We start from the raw sequence: 26,644 nt of genomic DNA, 5'->3' as shown, positions 1-26,644 counted from the left end.
GGAGATTTTTTATCTGTGTCATGAACTTTTAATTTATTTAATGATTTTAGCTAGCTAGATTCCAAGGAATATTCAGTGACTTGGTAATTGAAAAGCACAAGTCAGGAAATGGGGACAAGAGAATATCCTTTTCATCAAATTGCTTGGAGTGTTATTTTGTCTTCACTGTGTAGGTTAGATCATCATGCCGACTCATCAGAAGTTGGCCCTAGAGATTCAATTAATTTAAATTCCAGACAGGTGATCTCCATTGAACTGTTTCTGTGATGTCTAATATTGATTGGAGGCACCAGATAAGTCATATTGAAGTGGCTGAATAATTATGTAATGCACTATTTTGTGTTTTATATTTGTAATTTATTTATACCACTTTGCAGAGATCTATTTTCAGTTTGACATTATAGTATTATTATGCTGATCAATGCCAAAAAAGACCAAATTAAAAATTTCTGTAATTCAATACTGTATAACAATAAAATATGAAAATGTCCAAAGAGGGTGATTATTTTATTTTGGGCTCTATTTGACCAATGAATTGCCTGCATTATAAAACAGCACATTATGCAATGTGCCAAACTGATGTAGATACTGTAGTTCATTACTTTAACATGGCCTTTTTATAACTTCATTTTAATCTTAATTTAACTTAATCCTGATACTCTATATGTTCAATTTCCTCAAAATAACTATTCATGGTGGCTCTAAAATCGGTACTGACCCCTACTCTCTTTTCTGTTTCTTTTTCCGGTTTCTTTGTGGTGGTGGCCTGCGCCACCACCACCTACTCAAAGCTTCATGATGCTCCAACAATGATGGACGGATTAAAAGGCAGAAGTCTACGTGACCATCATCATCATCATCATCAAGCCCTTCCGTGAGAATCCTAAATCCAAAGAGGACTGTTTAATTTATGTTAGGTAGAATGCCCCGAGGGGACTGGGCGGTCTCATGGTCTGGAATCCCTACAGATTTTATTTTTTCTCCAGCCGTCTGGAGTTTTTTTTTTTTCTGTCCCCCCTGGCCATTGAACCTTACTCTTATTCGATGTTAATTAATGTTGATTTATTTTGTTTTATAATTGTGTCTTTCATTTTTCTATTCTTTAATATGTAAAGCACTTTGAGCTACTGTTTGTATGAAAATGTGCTATATAAATAAATGTTGTTGTTGTTGTTGTTCATGGATGGATGGATACTCTTAAAGAGTGCTCCATGATATAACATTTTACCTTCTCTAATTTCTCAATCTGTTTCTTGCGCACTGCTGTGTTGTCAATGGAGAGCACCTCCACCCTTTCTTCTCTTTCCAGACGGTACTTGTTGACACCTACTATGACTTCAGCTCCTGAAATAAAAGAGGGCCATAACATAAGATCAAAGTCTCCGAAAATCTTGCATATAAATGTAAAAACATCTCTTAAATACCTTTAAAACCAAAAAGACTAACAACTGGGAGGATTTAATAGGGAGATGCTAAGGTGCGTTTTTAAAACAGGAAAATAAAAGTCTGAGGGTTGTAGAATTAAGAGGGCACTGGAAATGTTCATCTTATTTAATCATTTAAATAAAGGAATTTTACCATCTGTGGAAATGTCATCAAATCAAAAGGAAAACATTTTCTTGTATTCTGAAGTCATGCAAGTTCAACATTTTATACTAGGAAAAAAACAAAAAAGTTACGCCAAAAATGACAAGTAGGTGGCATTCAATCCGGGTCTCTTGTTCGGTTCGCAATCTCTCCAATTCTTGAATTCAGCCACTTCTTAAAAGGTAGTTGAGGTATGTGGAATTAACACATGAGTAATTCCATGTCAAGTCATCACACTTTTTGGACCTTATCACCAAATATTTTAACAAACCTTGGCATGCCAATCTGGTCATATGAGTAACCCATGGAACTGAAATTGCACATGTCATGGATTAATATTAAGGGAGATTTAAGCTAATAAAGTTTGAACTTATTTTGTGGGGGTGGTGGTGGTTATGACTTTGACTTGCTATATCTCCCTAAATATAAGAAATGGTTCCCATATTGTTTTAAAGCTTTTTTCTAACTCTATATTTTGCAGACATACTATGCTATTCCCAAAATTAAAAATTATCTTGTTAAGAGTGACTATCTCTCTATTATAAAAACAAATCTTGTGACGAGACGAGATCTTTTGAAGAGACAGAGAGACACTTTCACATCCCGTGAGACGGTCAAGTCACGTCATACTTACAACCTTTGGAAGCAAGTCCTGTGATACACATGCAGAGCATGTTAGAGATAATGGAAGTAGGAAAGTTCGAAAGTCTCAAAAAAATGAGAGTAAAGATTTCATTAGCGCAAACAAATGGAAAAAACTACCCGGTGAAATAATGGAACAGCAAAAAGAGATCTAATAGTGTTTGAGGTTGTCTGGGGGAGAAGAGACACAAGGCAGTGAGGCAAAAGGACAGCTGCTGTACAGGCTTTTTAAACTTTCACAGTGCAGATCACGTGGCATAGCAGCAGCAGCAGCTGATACAGCAAAGAGGAGGTAAAAATAAATAAATAAATAAAAAAAACTGTTATCTGTTTGCCATTGTATCACCATTTCAGAGGGGTTTCAGAGGAGCGACCACGTCTCCTTCGGGTGCATTCAGCCCCCCTCTTTATAATGGTGTGTAGCGCAGGCCGGGTGCTCCCTAGTAATATTATAAAATGAATAGCGAAAAAAACCTAGATTTTAAAATTGGTCAATTTTTCACTAAAGCCAGCTTATAATGTCATGAACATCTCCAGAAAATTTGGTCTTTGGTTTCTGAATTGTGTATCAAAACCACAATTCCTTACAATGCTGTTGACTGACACTTAGTGATCCGTGAATGGCACAAGTTTATTAGGGCTCATGAAAACTAAGACTAAAACCAGAACTAGCAGTGAAAATATACTTTGAATTGAAACAAAAATAAAAATTACTGTTAAAAATGAATAAACAAAGACAATAATGCCCAAGTAACTAAAACAAAATAGAATGGTAAAATCAGAATAGTTTTAGTTTTTTTCTTCAATTCACAGTTTTGACTTCTTGAGAGACACTAGCAAACTAAAAAGGGTCTTGAATTAAGTAATTCATAATTGAATGTTTGCAGAAAATACAGATGAAGCCTTTCCTCATAAACCTGAAAAACTAACACAAAATCTAAACAAACTTGATGGGCTCTTAGACCACTACAGGATAGAAAGTAATTCAACTTTGGTGGAATCATGAATAAGTTACATACAAGCTGTACTGTTTGAATGATAAGGTGGGAATGTAAGAACAAACAATGGCTACACTCTCAATTAAAACTCTGTCAGAGCTTTTGATGCAGCAACTGTCTTTGCTTGAAATTGTGTGCGTCTGTCCCGTTCACCTACTAAAATCACATCCTGATGATCCATGACAAGTGTATCAGGACAGGGCGCTATAAAGTAGATATACTTAATACTCATATAAACAATATAGTTAACAGGAAATAAAGCATAGGTGAACCAAAATAATGAACGCAGGAATTTCCATGAAAGTATATTCAAGGCATAATTATATGAGCAGCTGGTGTGGGTGATTGCCACAATGCCAAAAGAGTTAATAGCTAATGGAGGGGAAGGTTCTCTCAAATGAAGAGCAGCGAGATGAGAGGGCACCTGCTTTGGTGATGAGCACAGATGTAGCTTAACCATTTGGTCTGCTTGTGCTGAGCTAGCTAGTAAGTTTCTTTGCCTGAGGTAGCCGTCCCTGTACAAGTATGGCTGAACATGTGGGGCGCTATAAAGTATAAAATACCCAATGCTCAAATAACCAATACAGTTAATAGTTATCATAGCATAGGTGAACCAAAAGAATGAACATGGAAATCTCAATGGTAAAATATTCAAGGTATACTAATAAGCAAACAAGATGTGGGTGACTGCCTTACTCCCACAGGGCAGCTGAGGGGGGACGCATCCAATAAAAAGCAGTGTGAAGAGTTGGGACCTGCTTTGGAGATTAACACAGATGTAGCTTAACCACTTTGTCTGCTTATGCCAAGCTAGTAAGTCTCATTGCTTAAAATAGTGCTGGGCGGTATACCGATTTTTGTTATGATATGGATTTTTCTTATACCGCAACACCGGTTTAAATTGCCTAAACGACGTTCGGAACATGGTGCAGCAAACTGTTCAAGTGGGGACCTATTTTTACTGCTACACCGCTAATCACAGAGGTGTTTTGCCCGGGGGCTCTTTTTCACTGCTACACCGCTAAATAGGTAGTGGTAGTGTAGGTATTGAACGGTTAAAATATACAGAGAACATTCTGAAATTGAAGCTGTAGCTGACACTAAAGTTGAACATGATGACACATAAGAACTTCTGCCGAAAAAAAAGGAGTCAAGCCCTTTGCCTGGAAATACTTTGGTTTTAAAAGGTCGGATGTGGACCATTATGTTCAAATGTGTAAATACTGTTTCTATACTACTGGATAATACTGCAAACCAAGTTGTACTTGTTTTATTTGTTTTCAATACAGTGTAATGTACCTGGGTACTGTGTAACAGCGTGACGGCATGTTGACTTTATTCTCGACATTTCCAATTTAATCTCGATGATTCTAAATTTTCAGAGAGCAGGAATATCATGAAGTGAATGGATTCTGTGCGGATCGCTGCGGAGAAAGTCAGTTTAAGAAGCATAGTGATTATCAACTGGGTCAGGAAACACTTAAGACAAAGCATTTAACGTGCTGCATTAACTTATGACGGGGTTTGAGAAAATCTAGTAAATTAAACACTGATTTTAGGATGAAGTTTAGTTTACGACATTCTACTTTAATTATAAAATAAACAGTGAGAATAAAGTGGAAATGTCACCTTTAATCTCAACATAAGCGTCAAAATTAGAGTGGAAATGTCGAGAATAAAGTCAACATGTCGACTTTATTCTCGATATATAGTTTGTTTTTTTCTTCCCCGTGTTGAATTTTTTTTTCTTCACTGTGGCCCTAATACGATTCCGTAGGGCTATACCACAAATAGCATTATAAATGCAAGTTGCAGTTTTATTATCTATACTAATAAAAGGCAAAGCCCTCACTGACTGACTGACTGACTCATCACTAATTCTCCAAGTTCCCGTGTGGGTAGAAGGCTGAAATTTGGCAGGCTCATTCCTTACAGCTTACTTACAAAAGTTGGGCAGGTTTCATTTCGAAATTCTACGCGTAATGGTCATAACAGGAAGGTATTTTTCTCCATTTACTGTAATGGAGTTGAGCTCGAAAGCCGTGGGGGGCGGAGTTTCGTGTGACATCATCACGCCTCCCACATAATCACGTGAACTGACTGTCAGCGCGGTGCGTGAAAACCAGGAAGAGCTCCAAAAAGCGCTGAAGAAAACATGCATTATATAATTGAGAAGGCAGCGAAACAATAAGAAGCGAGCGAGTGACATATACAACCATATTCATGAGTGCTGCTACTTCGGAAAGAAAGCACGGTGTAAACCTAAACTTTAAATTAAGTTCATAGACAGGCTGCCACTGGCATTTCTCATGCCCACGGGTAATGCGGGATACAAGTTTAATGAGAGGACGCAGGATATAAACGAGAGTTTTGATCACTTTGTAACTAAGTTAAAATTGTAGGTGAAGGGTGTGCTTATGCAAATTCGAGACTGTGTTTGTGGGGATTGACAGTTAAAGGCGGGTGGGGGAGTCACGTCATCATCTCCCTCCCATTTACCTCATTTCGCTCTGAGCTGAGCTCCGCGGCTAACGCCATCTTTCGAAGCAACTTCGTCACACTGCCACCAAATACTCACAGAAAAATCCACAAGTTAATACACACGCTGTCTCTAGAGGTTCTCCACACTGAATCCTCGAGGCACTACTTACAAAAGGTTACATTGACAATCGTGTTACGTTATTTTTAAAATCTTTCCTTTTCTTAGCACAAGCACAGCTGAGAAGCTTCGATGCATGTGCTCCATAACGCGTTCCCAGCTTTACTTACTCAATGCAACCTATAAAACATACAAGTGAAAGAGATCACAGCTACAGTTAAGAAAAATTATAAAAAAATCAAAAACAAGACCTACTGAGATTATTAATAAAGGATCACCCCCCAATGTAAATGTTATTTTGTTGACCCACCTTTTGCTTTAATGACAGTCTTGAGTCTGTTAGGATTCTTCTCTATCAGCTTTGCACATCTAGATTGAGTAATATTAGCCCCCCCCCCCCTTCTTTACAGAACTGTACAAGTTTGGACAAATTGGATGGTGAGCGTTGGTGGACTGCTATCTTCAAATCTTTCCACAGATTTTCAATGGGATTTAGGTCTGAGCTCTGACTGGACCACATGAGGACATTCACTTTCTTCTCCTTCAGCCACTGTGTGGTCAATTTTGCTGCATGCTTCTGGTCGTTGTCATGTTGAAAGGTGAACATTCTGCCCATCTTCAACTTTCTGGCAGAGGGTAGCAGGTGTTCCTCAAGAATTTGATGGTATTTTACCCCATCCATTTTTCCTTCTACCCTAACGAGAGCCCCAGGCCCTGCGGCAGAGAACCACCCCCACAACAGGATGCTGCCACCTCCATGCTTTAGTGTAGGTATGGTGTGTTGTGGATGGTAAGCTACATTGGATTTCCGCCAGGTGTACATTCGGTATTGAGGCCAAATAGTTCGATTTTGGTCTCATCTGACTATAAGACCTTTTTCCACTTGGCATCAGAATCTTCAAGGAGCATTCTGGCAAAGCTCAAACGAGCCTTAATGTGGCCTTTCTTGGGAAGTGGCTTTTTTCTTGCGACCCACCTGAACAAGCCACAATTGTGGAGTGCTTGTCAAATTGTTGTCACCTGCACACAATGACCACTCCTTGTCAAAAATCCTGTAACTCCTTCAAAGTGACCAGTGGCCTCTTGGTAGCCTCTCTTACCAGTTTCCTCTTTGCTGTTCCATCCAGTTTGGAAGGACCGCTGGATTTAGGGACGGTCCAAGTAGTACGAAACACTTGACATTTCATTATTATGAACTTTACTGAGCTCCTTGGGATTTTTTTGTCTCCATCTTCTGCATTATGTCTGTCCACAACTCCATCCCTGAGATCTTTTGAATGTGGCTTGCCACCCATAGTCAGTTGCACCACCAAGCAAGGGAATGAATGCTCCAGGAACAGCTTCACTAATCACACTCATTACAACTGAATCACAGGTGGAAGGAAGCCAGTAACCACAATGAAAACGGTGGGTACTTACACCTGAATGAGTTTTGGGGGGTTGGGGATTATCCTTTATTAATCCCAAGATTTCTTCTTTTTTATTTTTTTAAATTCTTCTGAACTGTAGCTGTGATATCTTTCATTTGGATGTTTTCGATTGCACTGAGTAAGTAAAGCTGGGAAAATATTGGTTTGTGTGTTTTCATTTAAGGCTGTAAAGCAAAAAAAAAATGGGAATATTTTGAAGGGGGTTCTTTTCTATACCCACTGTATATTAAGGCAAATTTCCACAACAATACATTAGTCCAACTATTATGGTATCCCAGCTGGGTAAGGCATCACTGTCCCATTCGGGATGCCAGTCCATTTGTTCCAAATGAAATGGTACCCAAACCTTAGTAAACGGCAAATTTAATCTTTTACAGTATGGTTTTACATTTGTTTAGTTCATCAAATAAATTCTAACTGTAAATTATCTTAAAGTTTGTTTACAGTTTGTTGTATTTCTGATTTTTTCACTTCAAATGTAAACAAAACATTTAATGTAGAATGAAGAAATATGAACACTTTGAGACATCAGGTCTAATTACATTCTCATAATTAGGAGATTATGAAAATGTTTTTTTAATTTTTAGCAGGAAACTAGTCCTGCAGCTACCGCCACAGCCTGACATAGGAAGAAGAATCTTTACCGGAGTCAATGCGAGCCTGTCTTCGTGCTGCACTCTCTTCAATGCGCAGTTTGGGGATCCCTTCTGCCACTGCCTTGGCCATGCCTCCCATTTCGTCTTCAATCTCTTTTATATACTGTGAGGACAAGAGGTGCAAAAATATCAGCAGGGTACGAATGACATGGCAAAAACTGTAAAAACCACTAACTATGCATGGTCAGTGTGTACAGCTGCAAAGTGCCATAAGATTGCAAGTATTGTACTTTTTAATTTCATAAACAATAATTAATCTGAAATGCTCTTGTAGGTAATACAAAAAAAGAAAGACATCACATGGGTTAGGACTTTAGGGACTTTCAGAACTTGACTTGATGTCAGTTTGGAAAAACAGGTGGATAGGATTAGTGAACTTTGTTGGATTGAGTGACCTGATCTTGGCAAAATATTTTGAATGTTCTATTGAAAATGTCTGGGGTATGAGAACAAAACTATCAAAAATCTCACACAGACACATGGAAAATACAATAATGTCAGGCTACAGAAAATAAAGAGTGACTGATTGTAAAATTCATATACAAATCTTACCTTCAAGGATTTATTATAGAGATCATTAGTGAGAGACTCCATCATGTATGAACCACCCCAAGGATCAGCCACTTTAGTGATTCCAGATTCTTCCTGAAGTATGATCTGCGTGTTTCTGGCAATGCGGGCACTGGTGACTGTAGGTAAGCCAAGAGCCTCATCAAAAGAGTTTGTGTGTAAAGACTGGGTCCCTCCAAAAACTGCTGCCATCGCTTCAATTACAGTGCGGATAATATTGTTGTAAGGGTCCTAAAATAACAAACACACACTTCAGAAGTCTTTATTTTAAACTTCAGTTTTCCCCAAGATCTGACTTCAGATTTTAAGAAGTTTGTAAACCAACACAACTGCAAAAACAACCTGAGGATCAGACCTGAAAGAAATTGCTCTGGCATTTCCCCGATATACAGTGCACCCTCCATAATGTTTGGGACATTGTCACTTCTACTTGCTGTGGTCAACATATATACACATACCCTTAAAAGAAAGTCTGCAAAGTGTACTTTAAACATGTCTGAATTGTTTGATTTATAATTTTAAACTGTGGAGCAGAGGGGGAAATTAAGGAAAAATGTGTCTTTGTCCAAAACATTATGATGGGCACTGTATCTTCTCAACAGAAATGTACTTTTTTAATTAACCATTTCCAAAAACAATGAATGACTCATAAAAAATTTACAAACTGGATTCCAAAAAAGTTGGGACACTAAACAAATTGTGAATAAAAACTGAATGCAATGATGTGGAGATGGCAAATGTCAATATTTTATTTGTAATAGAACGTAGATGACAGATCAAACGTTTAATCCGAGTAAATGTATCATTTTAAAGGAAAAATATGTTGATTCAAAATTTCACGGTGTCAACAAATCCCAAAAAAGTTGGGAAAAGTAGCAATAAGAGGCTGGAAAAAGTAAATTTGAGCATAACGAAGAGCTGGAAGACCAATAAACACTAATTAGGTCAATTGGCAACATGATTGGGTATAAAAAGAGCTTCTCAGAGTGGCAGTGTCTCTTAGAAGCCAAGATGGGTAGAGGATCACTAATTCCCACAATGTTGTGCAGAAAGATAGTGGAGCAATATCAGAAAGGTGTTACCCAGCGAAAAATTGCAAAGACTTTGCATCTATCATCATCAACTGTGCATAACATCATCCGAAGATTCAGAGAATCTGGAACAATCTCTGTGCGTAAGGGTCAAGGCCGTAAAACCATACTGGATGCCCGTGATCTCCGGGCCCTTAAACGACACTGCACCACAAACAGGAATGCTACTGTAAAGGAAATCACAGAATGGGCTCAGGAATACTTCCAGAAACCATTGTCAGTGAACACAATCCACCGTGCCATCCGCCGTTGCCAGCTGAAACTCTACAGTGCAAAGAAGAAGCCATTTCTAAGCAAGATCCACAAGCTCAGGCGTTGTCACTGGGCCAGGGATCATTTAAAATGGAGTGTGGCAAAATGGAAGACTGTTCTGTGGTCAGGCGAGTCACGATTCAAGTTCTTTTGGAAATCTGGGACGCCATGTCATCCGGACCAAAGAGGACAAGGACAACACAAGTTGTTATCAACGCTCAGTTCAGAAGCCTGCATCTCTGATGGTATGGGGTTGCATGAGTGCGTGTGGCATGGGCAGCTTGCATGTCTGGAAAGGCACCATCAATGCAGAAAAATATATTCAGGTTCTAGAACAACATATGCTCCCATCCAGACGTCATCTCTTTCAGGGAAGACCCTGCATTTTTCAACAAGATAATGCCAGACCACATTCTGCATCAATCACAACATCATGGCTGCGTAGGAGAAGGATCCGGGTACTGAAATGGCCAGTCTGCAGTCCAGATCTTTCACCTATAGAGAACATTTGGTGCATCATAAAGAGGAAGGTGCGACAAAGAAGGCCCAAGACGATTGAACAGTTAGAGGCCTGTATTAGACAAGAATGGGAGAGCATTCCTATTTCTAAACTTGAGAAACTGGTCTCCTCGGTCCCCAGACGTCTGTTGAGTGTTGTAAGAAGAAGGGGAGATGGCACACAGTGGTGAAAATGGCCTTGTCCCAACTTTTTTGGGATTTGTTGACACAGCATGAAATTCTGAATCAACATATTTTTCCCTTAAAATGATACATTTTCTCAGTTTAAACTTTTGTTCCGTGATTTATGTTCTATTCTGAATAAAATATTAGAAGTTGGCACCTCCACATCATTGCATTCAGTTTTTATTCATGATTTGTATAGTGTCCCAACTTTTTTGGAATCCGGTTTGTATAAAAAGAATGGTTACAAAAGCATTGTTTTAAATTGGAAACCCTATTGGAATGGAAAAAAGCACATACATATATAAATACAGTAAATATAACAGCAGATGATAATAATAATGATAATAATAATGATGATAATAATAATAATAATAATAATAATGGGCGGCACGGTGGCGCAGTGGTAGTGCTGCTGCCTCGCAGTTAGGAGACCTGGGTTCGCTTCCCTGGTCCTCCCTGCGTTGAGTTTGCATGTTCTCCCCGTGTCTGCGTGGGTTTCCTCCCACAGTCCAAAGACATGCAGGTTAGGTGGATTGGAGATTCAAAATTGGCCCTAGTGTGTGCTTGGTGTGTGGGTGTGTTTGTGTGTGTCCTGCGGTGGGTTGGCACCCTGCCCAGGATTGGTTCCTGCCTTGTGCCCTGTGTTGGCTGGGATTGGCTCCAGCAGACCCCCGTGACACTGTGTTCGGATTCAGCGGGTTAGAAAATGGTTGGGTGGATGGATAATAATAATAATAATGCATTTTATTTGAAAACTCAAGGTCACTGTACAATCAGATAAAAAAATAAACATTCAATGACTAAAAAATTTTAAATCCAAATAAAACATCAGATAAAACACCAGTAACAATTACAGTGAATAAGCAATTTTGAACAGATGAGTTTTAAGATTAGCCTGAAATTGGTGAAGGGTAGTCATATTCCTAAGATAAGCAGGTAATGAGTTCCATAAGGAAGGTGCCGATCTGCTAAATGCTCGATATCCCATCGTGACAAGACGTGCTGGTGGATTATTTAAGTTGATGGAAGAAGAGGATCTGAGCAAATGAGAGGGTTTAATGACTTGTAGGAGCTGTGAGAGATATGTAGGGGCAAGATTATGAATAGTCTTATATGTAAGGACTAAAATTTTGTAGTTGACCCTAAACTTTATTGGCAGCCAATGAAGCTGCTGAATAACTGGTGTAATGTGATCAGAATAGGGTGTTTTAGTAATTATACGAGCAGCCGAATTTTGAACAAGTTGAAGTTTATGTAGTAACTTTTGGGGCAGACCAAAGAGAAGTGAGTTGCAATAGTCCAGGCGGGAGGTGACCAAACTTTTGACTAAAATGGCAGTAGAGTGATTTGACAAAAATGGACGCAGGCGATTAATGTTACGCAGGTGGAAGTAAGCTGCTCGAGTAACAGAACTAATGTGAGACTGAAAAGACAACGTGCTGTCCAGAATTACACCAAGGCTTTTTATCTGATCTGTACAGGTAACAGATGCGTTGTCTATTAATAATGAGATCTTTGATGCCTTCGCTATTGCAGATTTTGTGCCCATAAGAAGCACCTCAGTTTTATTAGAGTTCAACTGCAAGAAGTTAGAAGAGAACCAAGACTTGATCTCAGCAAGGCAATCAGTAAGTGAGGATGGTGGAAGCGATGCAGATGGTGAAGTTGAGATATATAACGGTATCATCTGTGTAACAATGAAAGTTTATCTTCCATTTACGAAAAATGACACCCAAAGGAAGCAGATAAATGATAAACAGCAGGGGGCCAAGGACAGAACCCTGAGGAACCCCAGATACTACAGGAGTGGGAGTAGAGGTACATGTGTCTAGCTGAATGAATTGAGTTCTGTTTTAAGATATGACTTAAATCAAGTTAACGGAATGTGAGAAATACCTAGTGCAGATAACCTTTTTAGTAAGGTGGAGTGACAGACAGTATCAAATGCAGCACTGAGGTCAAGAAGAACAAGGATTGTGATTAGGGCCTGAGTCTGCAGCCACTCAAATCATTAGTGATCTTAATTAGTGGCGTCTCAGTGCTGCGAAAACGTCGAAAACCTGACTGGAACGGTTTGTATAAACTGTTAGCAGATAAATGCTGATGTAGTTGGGAAGCCACAGTTTTTTCAAGAACCTTTGAAATAAAAGGAAGATTAGAAATTGGTCAAAGATTATTAAAGTCAGTAGGGTCAACCCCAGGTTTTTTCAGTAAGGGGTGAATCACTGCAGTTTTCATAGATTGGTGAACAATTCTGGTTGAAAGTGATGAGTGAATAATTGAAACAACAAGAGGAGCTAGCGAGGGAAGGCAGGCAGTGGGAATTGGATCCATGTGACAGGTCGAAGGCTTAGAGCTATTGATAAGATCCATGATTTCTGAGGTGGAGGGAAGCTCAAACATAGAAAATGAATGAGTAGGAGGAGGAAAATCATCAATGGTGGAGTCAATAGCAGCAGAGCCTAAATTATAATGTATTGCCTGGATTTTATCATTAAAGAATGTCATTAAGGTGTTACAGAATTCGTTAGAAAGGCAGTGCAAGGAAAGAGAGTCTGGAGGACTTGTCAGCGATCTGAACAGGGAAAAAAGTGTTCCAGAGTTCCCCTTGTTGGAAGAAATTAGGACAGTAAAATAGGCAGCTTTAGCATGCCGTATGCTGTCCCTATAGTGATGCATATGGCTGAAATACATCTCTTTATGAACATTAAGACCTGTCTTCTTGTACAGCCGTTCTAACTGCCGACCTTTAGATTTTAAAATGCGCAAAGTTGGTGTAAACCATGGGGCAGTATGTGTAAATGAAACTGATCGGGTTTTGAGTGGGGCTACCGAATTCAAAATATCAAGAAGTCCTTCATTATAAAAGTTAACTAAATCTGGCGGAGAAGTAGTTTGTAATGATTCCACAAATGTATCAATACCTAATTGAAAATTGTCCATGTTGATATTTTTAAGATTCCTAAAACTTATTACACGGAGAGGTTTGATGATGTAGACAGTAAGAGTCATATTAAATGTAAGAAGAAAATGATCTGAAGATGGAAATTCTTCCGCAGTACAATCATTCGGAGTAAGTCCAGTACAGCAAATCAAATCCAAGCTATGTCCTTTGAAATGTGTCGGGGTTTCCATAAACTGCTGAAAGTCAAAGTTATCAAGGCAAGAAATAAAATCTCTGGTTGCCAAGGACTTACTGTTATCCAAATGAATGTTAAAATCACCCATTATTATTATGTTCGAAGATAACGAGGACAAATAAGCTAAAAAAGCAGAAAAGTCATTCGGAAACTCTTTGTTGAATTTAGGGGAACGGTAAATAGTTGCAACAATGGTGGGAATAGAGCCAGGTAGTTGACAGACAAGAGACTCAAATGAACCATAGGAAGAAACTGTCAGCAGCGTAACTCGCACTGTCTCGCGGAAGAGTATCGCGAGACCTCCTCCATGACCAGAGTTGTGAGATTGCGCCATGTAAACAAACCCAGGAGCTGTTGCTTCATTGAGCAAAGTAAAGTCCTGGGGTTGCTGCCACGTCTCATTTAGAGAAAGAATGTCGATGTTACGATCCGTGAGAAGATCCTGAATGAGATGGGTCTTTCCTGTAAGGGAACGGATGTTGAGATGAGCAAAGTTGATGGTATGCTCGCTGAGATGAGCAGGGGCGCTAGCCACCGTAGCTAGGCTGGCTAACACACTCGGATCCGAGGCTCTGCCAGATGGCCTCAGCGATGGACGAGAAGTGGACCAGTAAGAGGTTATTGGAGCTCGAGTATCCTGTTGAAAATTCCGGCAGGAGCCTCTGTGGATATATCTCCGTCGTGGCTGAAAAAAGATGTCCGGGAAGGTTAACAGGACGTCCATAGGAGATCCAGTCAACCTTGGTCGAAGTCAAAGAAGATCCGCCGCCGAATATTGATACAGGCCCAAAACCGGCTGAATCATCGTCGACAGGAGGCAAAGGGCCAGCACAAGACAGGTAAGAGCCCTGCATATCCAGTTTCCTTGCACTGATCCTGCCATCGTTAGAAGTTGTTAACCGCACCCAGCAATCCCGATAAGATTTCAAATCGAGTTCAATTTGGTCAAAAAGTTTAAAGCTTACTTGAAGAGTTCACAGACAGTCCACAAAAGTTGTTATGAATTGTTACGAGTTCAAAAAATGCTTAAAAGAAGTTAATTAAAAAGTATTTAAGAATTTAACCTCTAAAAAAATGGCAGCGGCGAGCAGTCACGCCAGCGTTCACCACATTCACTATCATATCACTTGCAGAAATTCACAAATGATTCTGCACTTATAGGGATGTATTGATAAAGGGAATGACACAGAGGAGAGGAGTCAGGGGAGAAGTTTGAGAATTGTCTGCAACTTAACATCAGCAAAACCAAGGAACTGCTTATTGACTTTCACCGCACCAAAGACCCTCTATGTCTGGTCACTACTAAAGGAACGGATGTAGAGGTGGTCAACACCAACACGGACTTGGGGATTCACATCAATGACAGGATGGACTGGTCTAAGAACACAGAGGAACTAGAGAAGAAAGGGTAGACCAGACTCTTTTTCCTTAGGAGATTGTGTTCCTTTAATGTGGGTAATGACATCCTTCATATCGTCTATAACTCTGTGATGGCCAGTGTGATTTTCTACACTGTGGTGTGCTGGGCTGGAAGCATCACTTCAAGAGAGGACCACCAAATCAACAAGTTGATTAAAAAAGGCAGGGTCAGATATGGGACACACTCTGGACCCCCTAGAGGTCATAAAGTAGGAGAGAATTAAAACAAAACAGTGTCATTATGAACAATGCTGCACATCCACACCATGACACACCAACAATGAGGATTTTCATTGTGCCCTGCCCGGGGTTTGTTTCCTGCCTTGAGCCCTGTGTTGGCTGGGAATGGCTCCAGCAGACCCCTGTGACCCTGTAGTCAGGATATAGCGGGTTGGAGAATGGATAGATGGAAAGTATTCAGCAAAAGTGTATTGAGAAACACTATGGGGGCTCCTTTATACCAACACAAATATGCCTGTATAGTGACTCACTCTTTATAATTTTCTTCCTTTTTAGTCAGTCACTCTGGTGTGTGTTCAGACCATAGTGTGTGCATTTGTATCTCCATCCATCCATCTATTATATCTTTCTGTCTATCTATCTTTATATAGTGCTTTTTATATTTATCTATCTATCTATATGGTTACGACAGGGAAGGATGCGGACATAACAATAATAATACATTTAATTTATTTGTAGGTGCCTTTCTAAACACTCAAGGACAGCGAACAATAGACAAAACACAGATTATAAACAAAACTAAAATACAAAAGTTAAAACCAGACAGAGCAATTGTAATCAAAGAGAAAAAGCAGTCTTAAACAAACGAGTTTTAAGTTTAGATTTGAAAAGTGAAAATGATTCAATATTTCTAAGTTCAGATGGTAGTGAGTTCCAAAGCTGGGGAGCAGAGCAACTGAATGCTCTGCTCCCCATAGTGGTAAGACGGACGAAGGGGACAGTCAAGTGGATGGATGAAGAGGATCTAAGGGTACGGGAGGGAATGGGAACATGGAGGAGGTCAGACAGATATGGAGGGGCGAGGTTGTGGAGTACCTTAAAAGTTAGTAGGAGAATTTTGAATTGACTTCGGAACTGAACTGGAAGCCAGTGAAGCTGCTGCAAAACAGGAGTGATATGGTGAGTAGAGGGGGCTCTAGTAATGATGCGGGCAGCTGAATTCTGGACCAGTTGAAGCTTATAAAGAGATCTGTGAGAAAGACCAAAGAAAAGGGAACTGGAATAATCCAAACGAGAAGTGACAAGGCTATGAACAAGGATATCAGTGGTGTGGGGAGTGAGGGAGGGGAGAATACGATTAATGTTACGCAAGTGGAAATACGCAGACCGGGAGATGTTATTGATGTGGGACTGAAAGCATAAAGTACTCTCAAGGATGACACCCAGACTTTTATCCTGTGGGGAAGGGGACACAGAGAAATTATCAATAACAAATGAAAAATGATCAGTTTTGGATAATGTTGATTTTGTACCAATGAGGAGAATCTCAGTTTTGTCACTATTTAATTGAAGAAAGTTTGAAGAAAATCAGGATTTGATTTCTGCTATGCAATCAGTAAGTGAGAAGGGTGGAAAGGAAGCAGTAGGTTTGCTAGTGAGACAGAGCTGGCTGTCATCAGCATAACAGTGGAAGCTAATGTTATATTTACGAAAGATGTTGCCAAGGAGGAGATAAATAATGAAAAGGAGGGGCCCCGGGACAGAACCCTGGGACACACCTGAAGTAACAGCGGTGGGTTGGGATGTGAAAGTTTTAAGCTGAACAAACTGAGTGCGGTCTGAGAGGTAGGATCTGAACCAATGTAGTGGAGTGTGGGTAATGCCAATTGAAGATAATCTATTGAGAAGAGTAGTGTGACAAATAGTGTGAAAGGCTGCACTCAGATCAAGGAGGATGAGAATAGTAATTAAACAAGAATCAGCTGCCATAAGGAGGTCATTAGTAATTTTTATAAGTGCCGTTTCTGTACTGTGGAGGGGGCGAAAACCAGACTGGAACTGTTCATACAGATTATTTTGAGATAAATGAGAATGAAGTTGAATAGCCACTGTTATTTCAAGAATTTTGGAAATGAAGGGTAGATTAGAAATAGGACGAAAATTACTGAAATTAGTTGGATCGGCACCAGGTTTTTTCAGTATTGGGGTTATTGCAGCAGTTTTAAAAGATGAAGGAACAGTACCAGCATTTCTTCCATGGTAGCAAATCTTCTTCTTTTTAGTACTAATTTTAATTTCAGGAAACAAAATGAAGTCACAGGGAACGAGATCAGATGAAATATGGGGGGAATATAGTAACAACCACATTGTTTTAGGTCAAAAACTCTTTAACTGGCAATACAGCATGTTTAGGTACATTTTCATGGTGCAAAATCCAGTTTTGGGTGCACCACTTCTCCAGACATTTTTTCCTGATGCCTTCCTTTCCTCAGACATTCAATGTATAACACTGACAAAAAACTGTTTATGAACAAATCTGTCAATGCTGAAAAACACAACTGTCATTGTCTGTTGAAAATGTGCCATGGGGGCTAGGATGTAACTAAAAAATGCAAATTTTGTTTATGTTTAGCAAGCTCCACAGTACATTATACACTTATAATTATCTTTTGATGCTTTTGGATATGATGTCTTTAAGGGCTGTGGAAAAGAGGTGGGTACCTCAGTTAGCCTATTAATGTGTATTAAATACTGGTTGAGAAAACAGAATTCGGAATCAGGAGGCTTATATTACCTGGATAGCTTTAAACAAGCCACTGTAGTTCTTGTGGAAAGAGTGGCAATGAAGGGAATCCCAGGAAATATGTCTGAAGTAACATGATATTTTTTATTTTTTTTTATTTGATATACTTTGTTAATCCCCTAGGGAAAATTGTGTTATGACCTTTGGGAATCAAGAGCAATGGGTCAGCCAGTGTACAGCGAGCACCCCTGGAGCAATTTTCAGGTTAATGGACTTACTCAAGGGCCCAACAGAGTAGGATCTTTTCTGTCAGTAATGGGATTTGAACTGGCAACCTTCCAGATACCAGCATGGATCCTTAGCCTCAGAGTTATCACTCTGCCCAATGTTGATGAATAGCAATTATATTTGAGAAATACAAATAATAATAAATAATGCCTCGCCTTAAAAAACAAATAACACAACAGTTTAATAATGCAAATAAGCATTTTCAAGTACAGGGAATAATATTCTCTATGATATGGAAAACGAAAACAAAAAAACAGAACAACTGATGAATTTGCAGCACCAGAAGCCTGGGTCCGGGTCTTCAATGTTGTGAGGCAATATTATTCCCATAAACGTAAAAATCTTATAAGAAGAAATGTGTAACTGAACATACTTTAAAAGGAGGAAGAGTAAAGAAAAGCAGACCTTAATAACATAAAATAAAACTGTTAAAACACCCTGTAAGAGCCAATCTTAGAAAGTTAAAGTTTTGAGTTAAGCTCATATTAATGTTTGCTTAATTTCAGTACAATATAACTTCTTTCATAGCCATCTGAACTAGTGTGGTGCTGAGGTGTCACCCATTGCATGGCTGCACTCGGGTCCTAATCTGGATCCTGAGTTGGTTTGTCATGTGGTGGGCGCGCGCTCCTAACCTATATAGCCATAGACAATGGTATAGTCTTTTCCCCTATAAGTTAGTAAGAGATAGAACTTTCTTGCTGTAACTGAGATACAATTTGATAATTGACCTAGTTGTAGTTTAGAACATTTTCAACTTAGAAATGGGATAGGCATACAGTTTTCTGACTGTTTAGAAATGGTTCAGAAACGTTTGAAGTGATTTGTAACGATTTGAAATGTAACAAGATTTATGCTTTGAACAGAACTTTTCTTAACAATAATTTTTCCTGCTTTTGCTATTTTCATTTTCTTTTTTGTGTGAACTGTTTTACTTTGAATTTTACCTAAAACTTTTAAAAACAAAGATTTTTGTCAATGGAATCATTTCAGTGCGTCAGGCTTTTGTTGAATGCCATTTTTTAACTTGGGGCTGCCGAACTTTGGCAATTTTGGAAAATCGCAGCTACACGTACACCCTGAAAGAGCCCAGAAAGAAGTGCTTGGCCAAAATGGCTGTGCGCTGGTCATCTAATTAACTACATCCTCCACAACATATTTATTTAGTCTTTACCTGTTCTGTAAGTGACCAGCCTGATGTTTGGCAGTGAGTTCTCAGCAAAAGGGATTTCTCATTTTTAGGCTGAAACTTTTCCTTGATTAAATTGGCCCAAAGGCGCCGTGCTGCTCTCAGCTTTGCAATTTCCATATAGAAGTTCATGCCGATTCCCCAGAAAAAAGATAATCTGCAAAGAAAAATAAATACTACGGTTTTCATAGCAGTCATTGAGAAAATAATAATCTGTAAAGAAACATGTTTAACCTCTTCTGTTGTAGTCATCTAGTCAGATCCTCTTCAAGTATGACTGCAGTAATGTGCACTTTAGTACATGCAGCAGAATAAGAATTACTTGAACAATAACACCCTCTTGAGGTAGAAGGATGGATGAGATAGGATTATCTAACAGTCAAAACCATTTTACACATGAAAATTGTAATTATGTTTAAAAAGAAAGGTAAAGAATGTTCTACATGATTGAAAATGTTGTATATAAAGAAAATGAACACAACTACTATCACTTTCAAATTGATTATTAAATTGAATATTAAAATGTATCAAGCAGTTGGATATGGGAAAAATGTATTTTTTTTCTTTTTAACAATATTTTCAACTTGATTTTCATTCTACTTTTCCAGGTGTTTTTTTAATTGTTTAATTAATTTATTATTTACTAATTAGTGGGACTGATGCTAAAGTAGTTGCAGCTTTTGATTATGCAGTGTTTGCCTGGGTGTCCACTCTGCTTGTCTTTAATTGTCATTAATAAGATACAATGAAGGGGGAAAACTGCACAGAGAAAGGGCAATATACAGTATAATGAAATCAACAAAAGAGAGTTAAGCATTTAAATCTACAGCAAAAGCAGAAATATTTCTAAATCTCTCTCTATATATATCCATGTATGTGTACTGTATGTATATATACTGTATATATATGCGGCGTAGCATATGCCACATAATTATTCATTGATGGGTGAAGACTTCCTGAAAGACACAGTTGTCCAAATGTGGTGGGTTTGAGGATACGACTGTGAGTGAATGAAAAGATGGAACTCTGGAGAGAGCAACATACAATTGTCCGTGACTGAAAACTGGTTTTGGCCCTGTGCCTTATTAATTGTCATTGCAAAGACCAATCTAACAGGAAATTGTCTGCGTGTAAAAGGCAAATTGGAATCTGATGGGGTCATTGAAATCCAGGGAATAAGGACAGTTTGTGAGATAGCAGCTGTGATAGTTTTACACTCCAGTACATTGCGGTGAATGCTGGTAACAGAAAATCTAGTGCCATTACAGAGACCTCTTGCTGGCAGGAGGTTTCTGAGAAGCTTGACAACTGAACCAATTTTAATTTTGAGTTTATGCGGAGGCATGCCAGTGGGAGTAAGACTATTAAGGCATGCGGGCACATGAGCAGGAAGTACGCATGCCTCAAGAGTGAGGGTGGATGCAGAAGGAGCATTAGAGTTGGCGGGTGGGGCTCTGTCGTGCGTATCCCATGGTCAGGCGACTTAGTGAATTATATATATTGTGAAGGACAGCTGGGTCCCATGCCTGGCAGGGACGCCCCTGCTACTTATGTTCCGGGGGAGCCGCCATGGGCAGTCCAATACCTTCCCCGGGACGCTTGGTGGCAGCCTCCCTGGCTGACGGTGACTTCCCAGCCGCCCGCAGGGCTCCATGGGAGATGGAGTCCTCCACAGCTTGGTTGGGGCCCGGTGTGGCCGCTATGGGGAGCTGCCTGCTTCCCACAGCCCGGCTGGACGAGTTTTCAGCCCCACCCGGAAGTGCAATTAGGACCAGGTGGTTAATCACCTGGAACGCTTCCGGGCGGGCTATAAAAGGGCCCAGCCACCACCACTCGGTGAGCCAGAGTTGGGAGGAAGAAGGAGACGAAGCTTGATTGGGAGGAGTGGTGGAGCGAGGTGGAGAATTGTGGTTTGCTGTGTGTTTGTGCTTTGGGACTGTGTTTGGGCTGTGTGGCACGGGGAAGACGTGTCACACAGCTGATGAAAAAATAAAGTCTGTGTGTTTTTGTACACGTGCCTCTGCGTGGTCTGTGCTGGGTCGGGCGCTATATAGCGCCTTTCACTATATATATATATATATATATATATATATATAGTGACAGACAGCCGAGACCCATGCCTGGCCGGGACGCCCCTTTGACACTAGAGCCGGGGGAGCAGCCATGGGATCCACGCTCTGTCCCCTGGAACACTTGGTTGCAGCCCTCCTGGGATGCATCGGGGCCACAGGCATGGGACTTCGGAGCTCATTCCTGTTGGGTTCCGTGGCCACCGCAATGGGAAGCTGCAAGGAGTTAATGAGCCCGTCTGGGCTGTGATGCAGCCACACCCAGAAGTGCAGCCTAATTAGGCTAATTACCACCTGAAGTACTTCCGGGTGGGCTATAAGAAGAGCCTGCAGCCACTACTCAAGGCACCAGAGTTGGGAGGAGGAGGACGACGAAGATGAAGCTGCCTGGGAGGAGTAGTGGTGGAAGAAGAGTGTGGTTTGGGGTGATTTACTTTGGGTGTTATTTCGGATCTGTGTTGGGCCTGTGGGACATGGGGAAGACGTGCCCCACGGCTGAAGAAAAATTAAAACTTCTTTTTGTTTATTTTACACATGCCTCCATTACCAGTCTGTCAGGTCGATGCCTATATATCGCCTTTGCCACAATATATAAAATCCAACGTACGCCTGTCTGTCTACTTTTCACGAGAGAACTACTTAACGGATTTAGATCGGGCTTTCTTCTATAACTTGCTTGAACATTCCGGTTGATTTTGCAACTTCTCTCATTGCACTAAGTATCATATTTTATTTCATGAATCTGAGAGAGACGCAGTGGGGCAAGGGAAGGTGGGGGGCTCCTCCTCACTCATGTGCCAGCCTTGGGGCATGTCCTACATCTGCTTAGCTAGCAAATGACAGAACTACTTAACGGATTTAGATCTTTTTTTTCTATAATTTGCTTGAACATTCCGGTTGATTTTGCGAATTCTCTCATTGTGCTAAGAATCAGAGTTCGCTTGCAAGAGTGATATATTCGCGCTAATCCAAGACAGAGGCTGTGGGCCGAGGGAAGGGGGAAACGTGAAGTCAGGAGTGGGGAGTCGGTCTACTTCTGTGTTTTGGAGTGTTCCTTACCTCCGCTTAGCTAGCAATACCTTTTTGTTTATTGATTTTTAAAGTTTGTCCTGTTTCACTACTACAAAGGCAGAGCTGCGGGGAATGGCTAGTGTGCTATAAATGTAAAAATCATGCTGCTGTGCTTTTCTGAATGTAGAATAAGAGAAATAAAATACCAGCTAATTAAAGGATATCAGTGTTACCAGGTGTTGTAACAGATAATGAATCTGGCTGGAACAAAAACCTGCAGCCACAGTGGGTCCCCAGGACCGAATTTAGGAAGCACTAGCTTAGGGTGATCTCTGGGAATGTCCTTGAGTGGTCCAACCAAAGCCTGGATTTGAACTCAATGGAAAAATGCTGGAGAGACATGAAAATAGTCAGTCCATCAACTGACTCCATCCAACCTGATAGAGCTTGAGAGGGTCTGCAGAGAAGAATGTCAGGAAATCCCCAATTATAGGTGTGCGTGTGGACCTTCTGTCAGACTCAAGAAGACTCCAGGCTATAATTGCCACCAAAGGGGCTTCAGCAAAGTACTGAGTATACTTGTGTCAATGTGAGATTTTAGTTTTTTATATGTGCACAAAGTTTTGAAAATCCTGTTTTCACTTTATTAGTCTGAGGTACTGAGTGTTGCCTGATGAGGGCAAGAAATGAACGTAAACAATTTTAACCCAAGGCTGCAACATAACAAAATGTGAAAAAGTCTGAAGGTACTATTACCTAGGATATATATTCATCCATTCCTAACTTAACAGCGGAAACAAAAAAGTAAATGTGATGGTCATGTGATATTGATGGTAAATATGATAGCATGGTGTGTGCTGTCACTCTTACCGGGGAGCAAATTCATCAATGGTTAGGCCAGCCTTGATTCCAGTCCTGCAGTACTCAAGTCCATTGGCGATGGTGTAGGCAAGCTCAAGCACAGCATCTGCTCCTGCCTCCTGTATGTGGTAGCCACTTATTGAAATGGAGTTGAACTTTGGCATGTGCTGTGTGCAAAAAAACAGAAAGACTGTAACTAATGAAATTGAGAACCAAACAACAAAGTAGAAAAAAGGAGGAAAATCATAAGGCCATGCTAATTTGCTCACTCTCTAAAATCATTTGGCCTCTGAATTTAATTAGATCTAGGTAAAGGTCATAAATTAAAAATGGCATATCCCAAAAGCCTGTGGGTACAGTCAGCCTCTTTCAAGGGATTATAGCTGCAGTCTGGTGCTCCAGAGCTACAGCATTCACTTACCAATGAAATCCCAAATGAAGCCAATGAGTAGATTTCAGTTACATAATCTATTTTAAATCTGATCAGTTTCTAAAATTAAAATATCTGTTCTCACATCCTTAACTCATTGTTATAGTATCCTACCTCTCCAGGGCTATCTTTAGGGACTTAAATAAAAAGTTAACTCACACACAAAAGAATACAACTTTTTTTTACTCTAAATTAGGTGACATTAAAAGTGATAACTCCCAGAGAACAATATGCATACACGATCTGAACATTAATATAATCAGTAAACTGGTTAAGTTTTCAGATGATTCCAAACTAAGAGGAAGTGCAGCTAATGGAGAATTAGCTCAGCTTCATACAGGCTTGGGCACATTTGTGGAAGATGACATATAATGTAAGCAAATACAAAGTTATTGCATATAGGAAGTGAAAAATGTTTTATTTGGATGCACTAAATGATGTTTGATATTTGGACATGCAGCTTATCAGAATTTGCTTCATTAGCCAGGTACACTAATGTGTACTAGGTATTTGCCGTTTGAGAAAGTCCTGGGAGTCATTGTGGACTGGTCACTACCTACCTATGTTCAATTCATCATCATAATAACTATTCATGGTGGCTCTAAAATCGGTACTGACCCCTACTCTCTTTTCTGTTTCTTTTTCCGGTTTCTTTGTGGTGGTGTCCTGCGCCACCTCCACCTACTCAAAGCTTCATGATGCTCCAACAATGATGGATGGATTAAAAGGAAGAAGTCTACGTGACCATCATCATCATCAAGCCCTTCCGTGAGAATCCTAAATCCAAAGAGGACTGTTTCATTTATGTTAGGTAAGAATGCCCAGAGGGGACTGGGCGGTCTCATGGTCTGGAATCCCTACAGATTTTATTTTTTCTCCAGCCATCTGGAGTTTTTTTGTTTTTTCTGTTCCCCCTGGCCATTGAACCTTACTCTTATTCGATGTTAATGTTGATTTATTTTGTTTTATAATTGTGTCTTTCATTTTTCTATTCTTTAATATGTAAAGCACTTTGAGCTACTGTTTGTATGAAAATGTGCTATAGAAATAAATGTTGTTGTTGTTACATTTCTGCAGTGGACTGAAGCTGATAACAGAAGATAAAAAACTTTTAGTTTATATATCACATTGTGTAAATTACAAGTCAAGGAAAATTATACCTTACAGACGTGGACAAATCTGTTGGTCCTCTTACAGTTCATTGTAAAAGTGCTGTATGCCTCCTAAAAAGTGATGACATGAAAAGCAATTGCACCCTGTGTACCTGCATGCCTACGATATGTAATCATGTACAGCACAGCAAATGTGACAAGAGATCAGTTACTGCTGGGTGGTCTCGTGGCCTCAGAACCCCTGCAAATTTTTTATTTTTTTTTCCACCCTCTGGAGTTTTGTTTTTTTCTTTCTGTCCTCCTGGCCATCAGGCCTTACTTTATTCCTTGTTACTTAGTATTGCCTAATTTTCTTTTTTTTTTCTTCATCTTATAAAGCACTTTGAGCTACATAATTTGTATGAAAATGTGCTATACAAATAAATGTTGTTGCTTATTCTACAAAGAGATTCTAAAATGGTTTGGACACATTTGTTGGGACCCTGGGAAATGTTCATAAATAATTGGATTTAAGTTATTAATTCAAAGTAGCAATCGAGCAATCCAGCCTATTTAAATGGAGAAAGGTCATCACTCTGCAGTTTGGTGGCATCGTGAGGAGATCAGAAAGAAAATGACAGACAAACATGTTAATGAGAAAGGCTAGAAGACCATCCCTCCAAGCAGTATGATGTTCCAGTGACAACAGTGGCAAATATTATGAAAAAGTTTAAAGTTCATTGTCTCCCTGGACAAGGCCACTTGAGGAAAATTGAGGCCAGAATGGGCAAAAGGATATTGAGAATGGTAGAGAAAAAGCCAAGGACATCTTCCAAAGAGATACAAACTGAACTCCACATTAAGATCCACCAGTGTCTGATTGCACCATCCATCACTTTTTGAGTGACAGTGAGATCAATGAATGAAGATCCAGGAGGACTCCACTGCTGAAAGAAAAACTAAAAAACAGCAAGACTAGAATTTGCTAAAATGCATATTGACATGCCACAGTGCTTCTGGACAGATGAGATAAAGTTGGAGCTTTTTGGCAAGTCACATCAGCTCATGTCCACAGATGAAAAAATGAAACTTTTCAAAGAAAGGAACACCAGACCTACCGTGAAACATGGAGGAGGCTTGCTTACGTGTTGGCCTTGCTTTGCTGCATTTGCCACAGGGTGATTTGAGTCTGTGCAGGGAACAATTAAATCTCAGGACTATCAAGACATACTGGAGCAAAATGTCCTGCCCAGTGTCAGAAATCTCTGTCTCAGTTGTAGGTCAAGGATCCTTCAACAGCAAAGGGAGACAAAACACACAGAGAAAAACCCGCAAGAATGGCTAAAACAAAAACATTGGACTGTTCTGAAGTGGCCTTCTTTGAGTCCTGATTTGAATCCCATCAAACATCTATAGAAAAAAAAAACTGAAACATGCAGTCTGGAGAAGACCTCTTCAGGCCTGACACAGCTAGAGCAGTTTGCTCAGGAAGAGTGCGCCAAACTACCTGTGGACAGGTGCAGAAGTCTCATGGAGAGTTCCAGGAATCACTTTTTTGCAGTGACGGCCGCTAAAGTTCGTGCAACAAAATATTATTTTAAGGGTCCCATTACTTTGTTCAATTGTTTTCCTTTTGCATTATTATTTGAAATATTCTGTTGAATTAACACTCTAAAGCAAAGTTTGATTTTTGTTAAATATGGAATAAACAATGAAGGGTGCCAATGACTTTTGTCAATTTCAAGTTATTTCAGACACAATTCTGGGTTCTTCATTTCCATGGAGGGATACCAACAAACGCTGGAGGGACTATGTCTCCCTGCTGGCCTGGGAACCCCTCGGGATTCCCCCGGAACAGCTAGAAGAAGTGGCCGGGTAGAGGGAAGTCTGGGCATCTCTGCTCAAGCTGCTGCCCCCGCAACCTGATCTCGGA

General features: G+C 39.9%; 1 protein-coding gene across 2 annotated transcripts in view; it reads right to left on the bottom strand.

Moving 5' to 3' along the window:
• mut (methylmalonyl CoA mutase) overlaps positions 1-26,644 on the bottom strand; it is a 127,526-nt gene that overhangs the window by 69,006 nt on the left and 31,876 nt on the right. For both annotated transcript variants that reach the window (XM_039749442.1, XM_039749441.1), the window contains exons 4-8: positions 23,200-23,357; positions 19,235-19,406; positions 8,465-8,713; positions 7,901-8,015; positions 1,229-1,344 (exon numbers count right to left, since the gene is read on the bottom strand). In XM_039749442.1, coding sequence (XP_039605376.1) covers positions 1,229-1,344; positions 7,901-8,015; positions 8,465-8,713; positions 19,235-19,406; positions 23,200-23,357 — 810 coding nt within the window. The remainder of the gene's footprint in view (positions 1-1,228; positions 1,345-7,900; positions 8,016-8,464; positions 8,714-19,234; positions 19,407-23,199; positions 23,358-26,644) is intronic.

Source organism: Polypterus senegalus, chromosome 3, assembly GCF_016835505.1.
Source record: "Polypterus senegalus isolate Bchr_013 chromosome 3, ASM1683550v1, whole genome shotgun sequence".
Taxonomy (NCBI): Eukaryota; Metazoa; Chordata; class Cladistia; order Polypteriformes; family Polypteridae; genus Polypterus; species Polypterus senegalus.
Note: the sequence above shows the minus strand (reverse complement) of the source record. Positions and strands in the feature narration are given on the sequence as shown.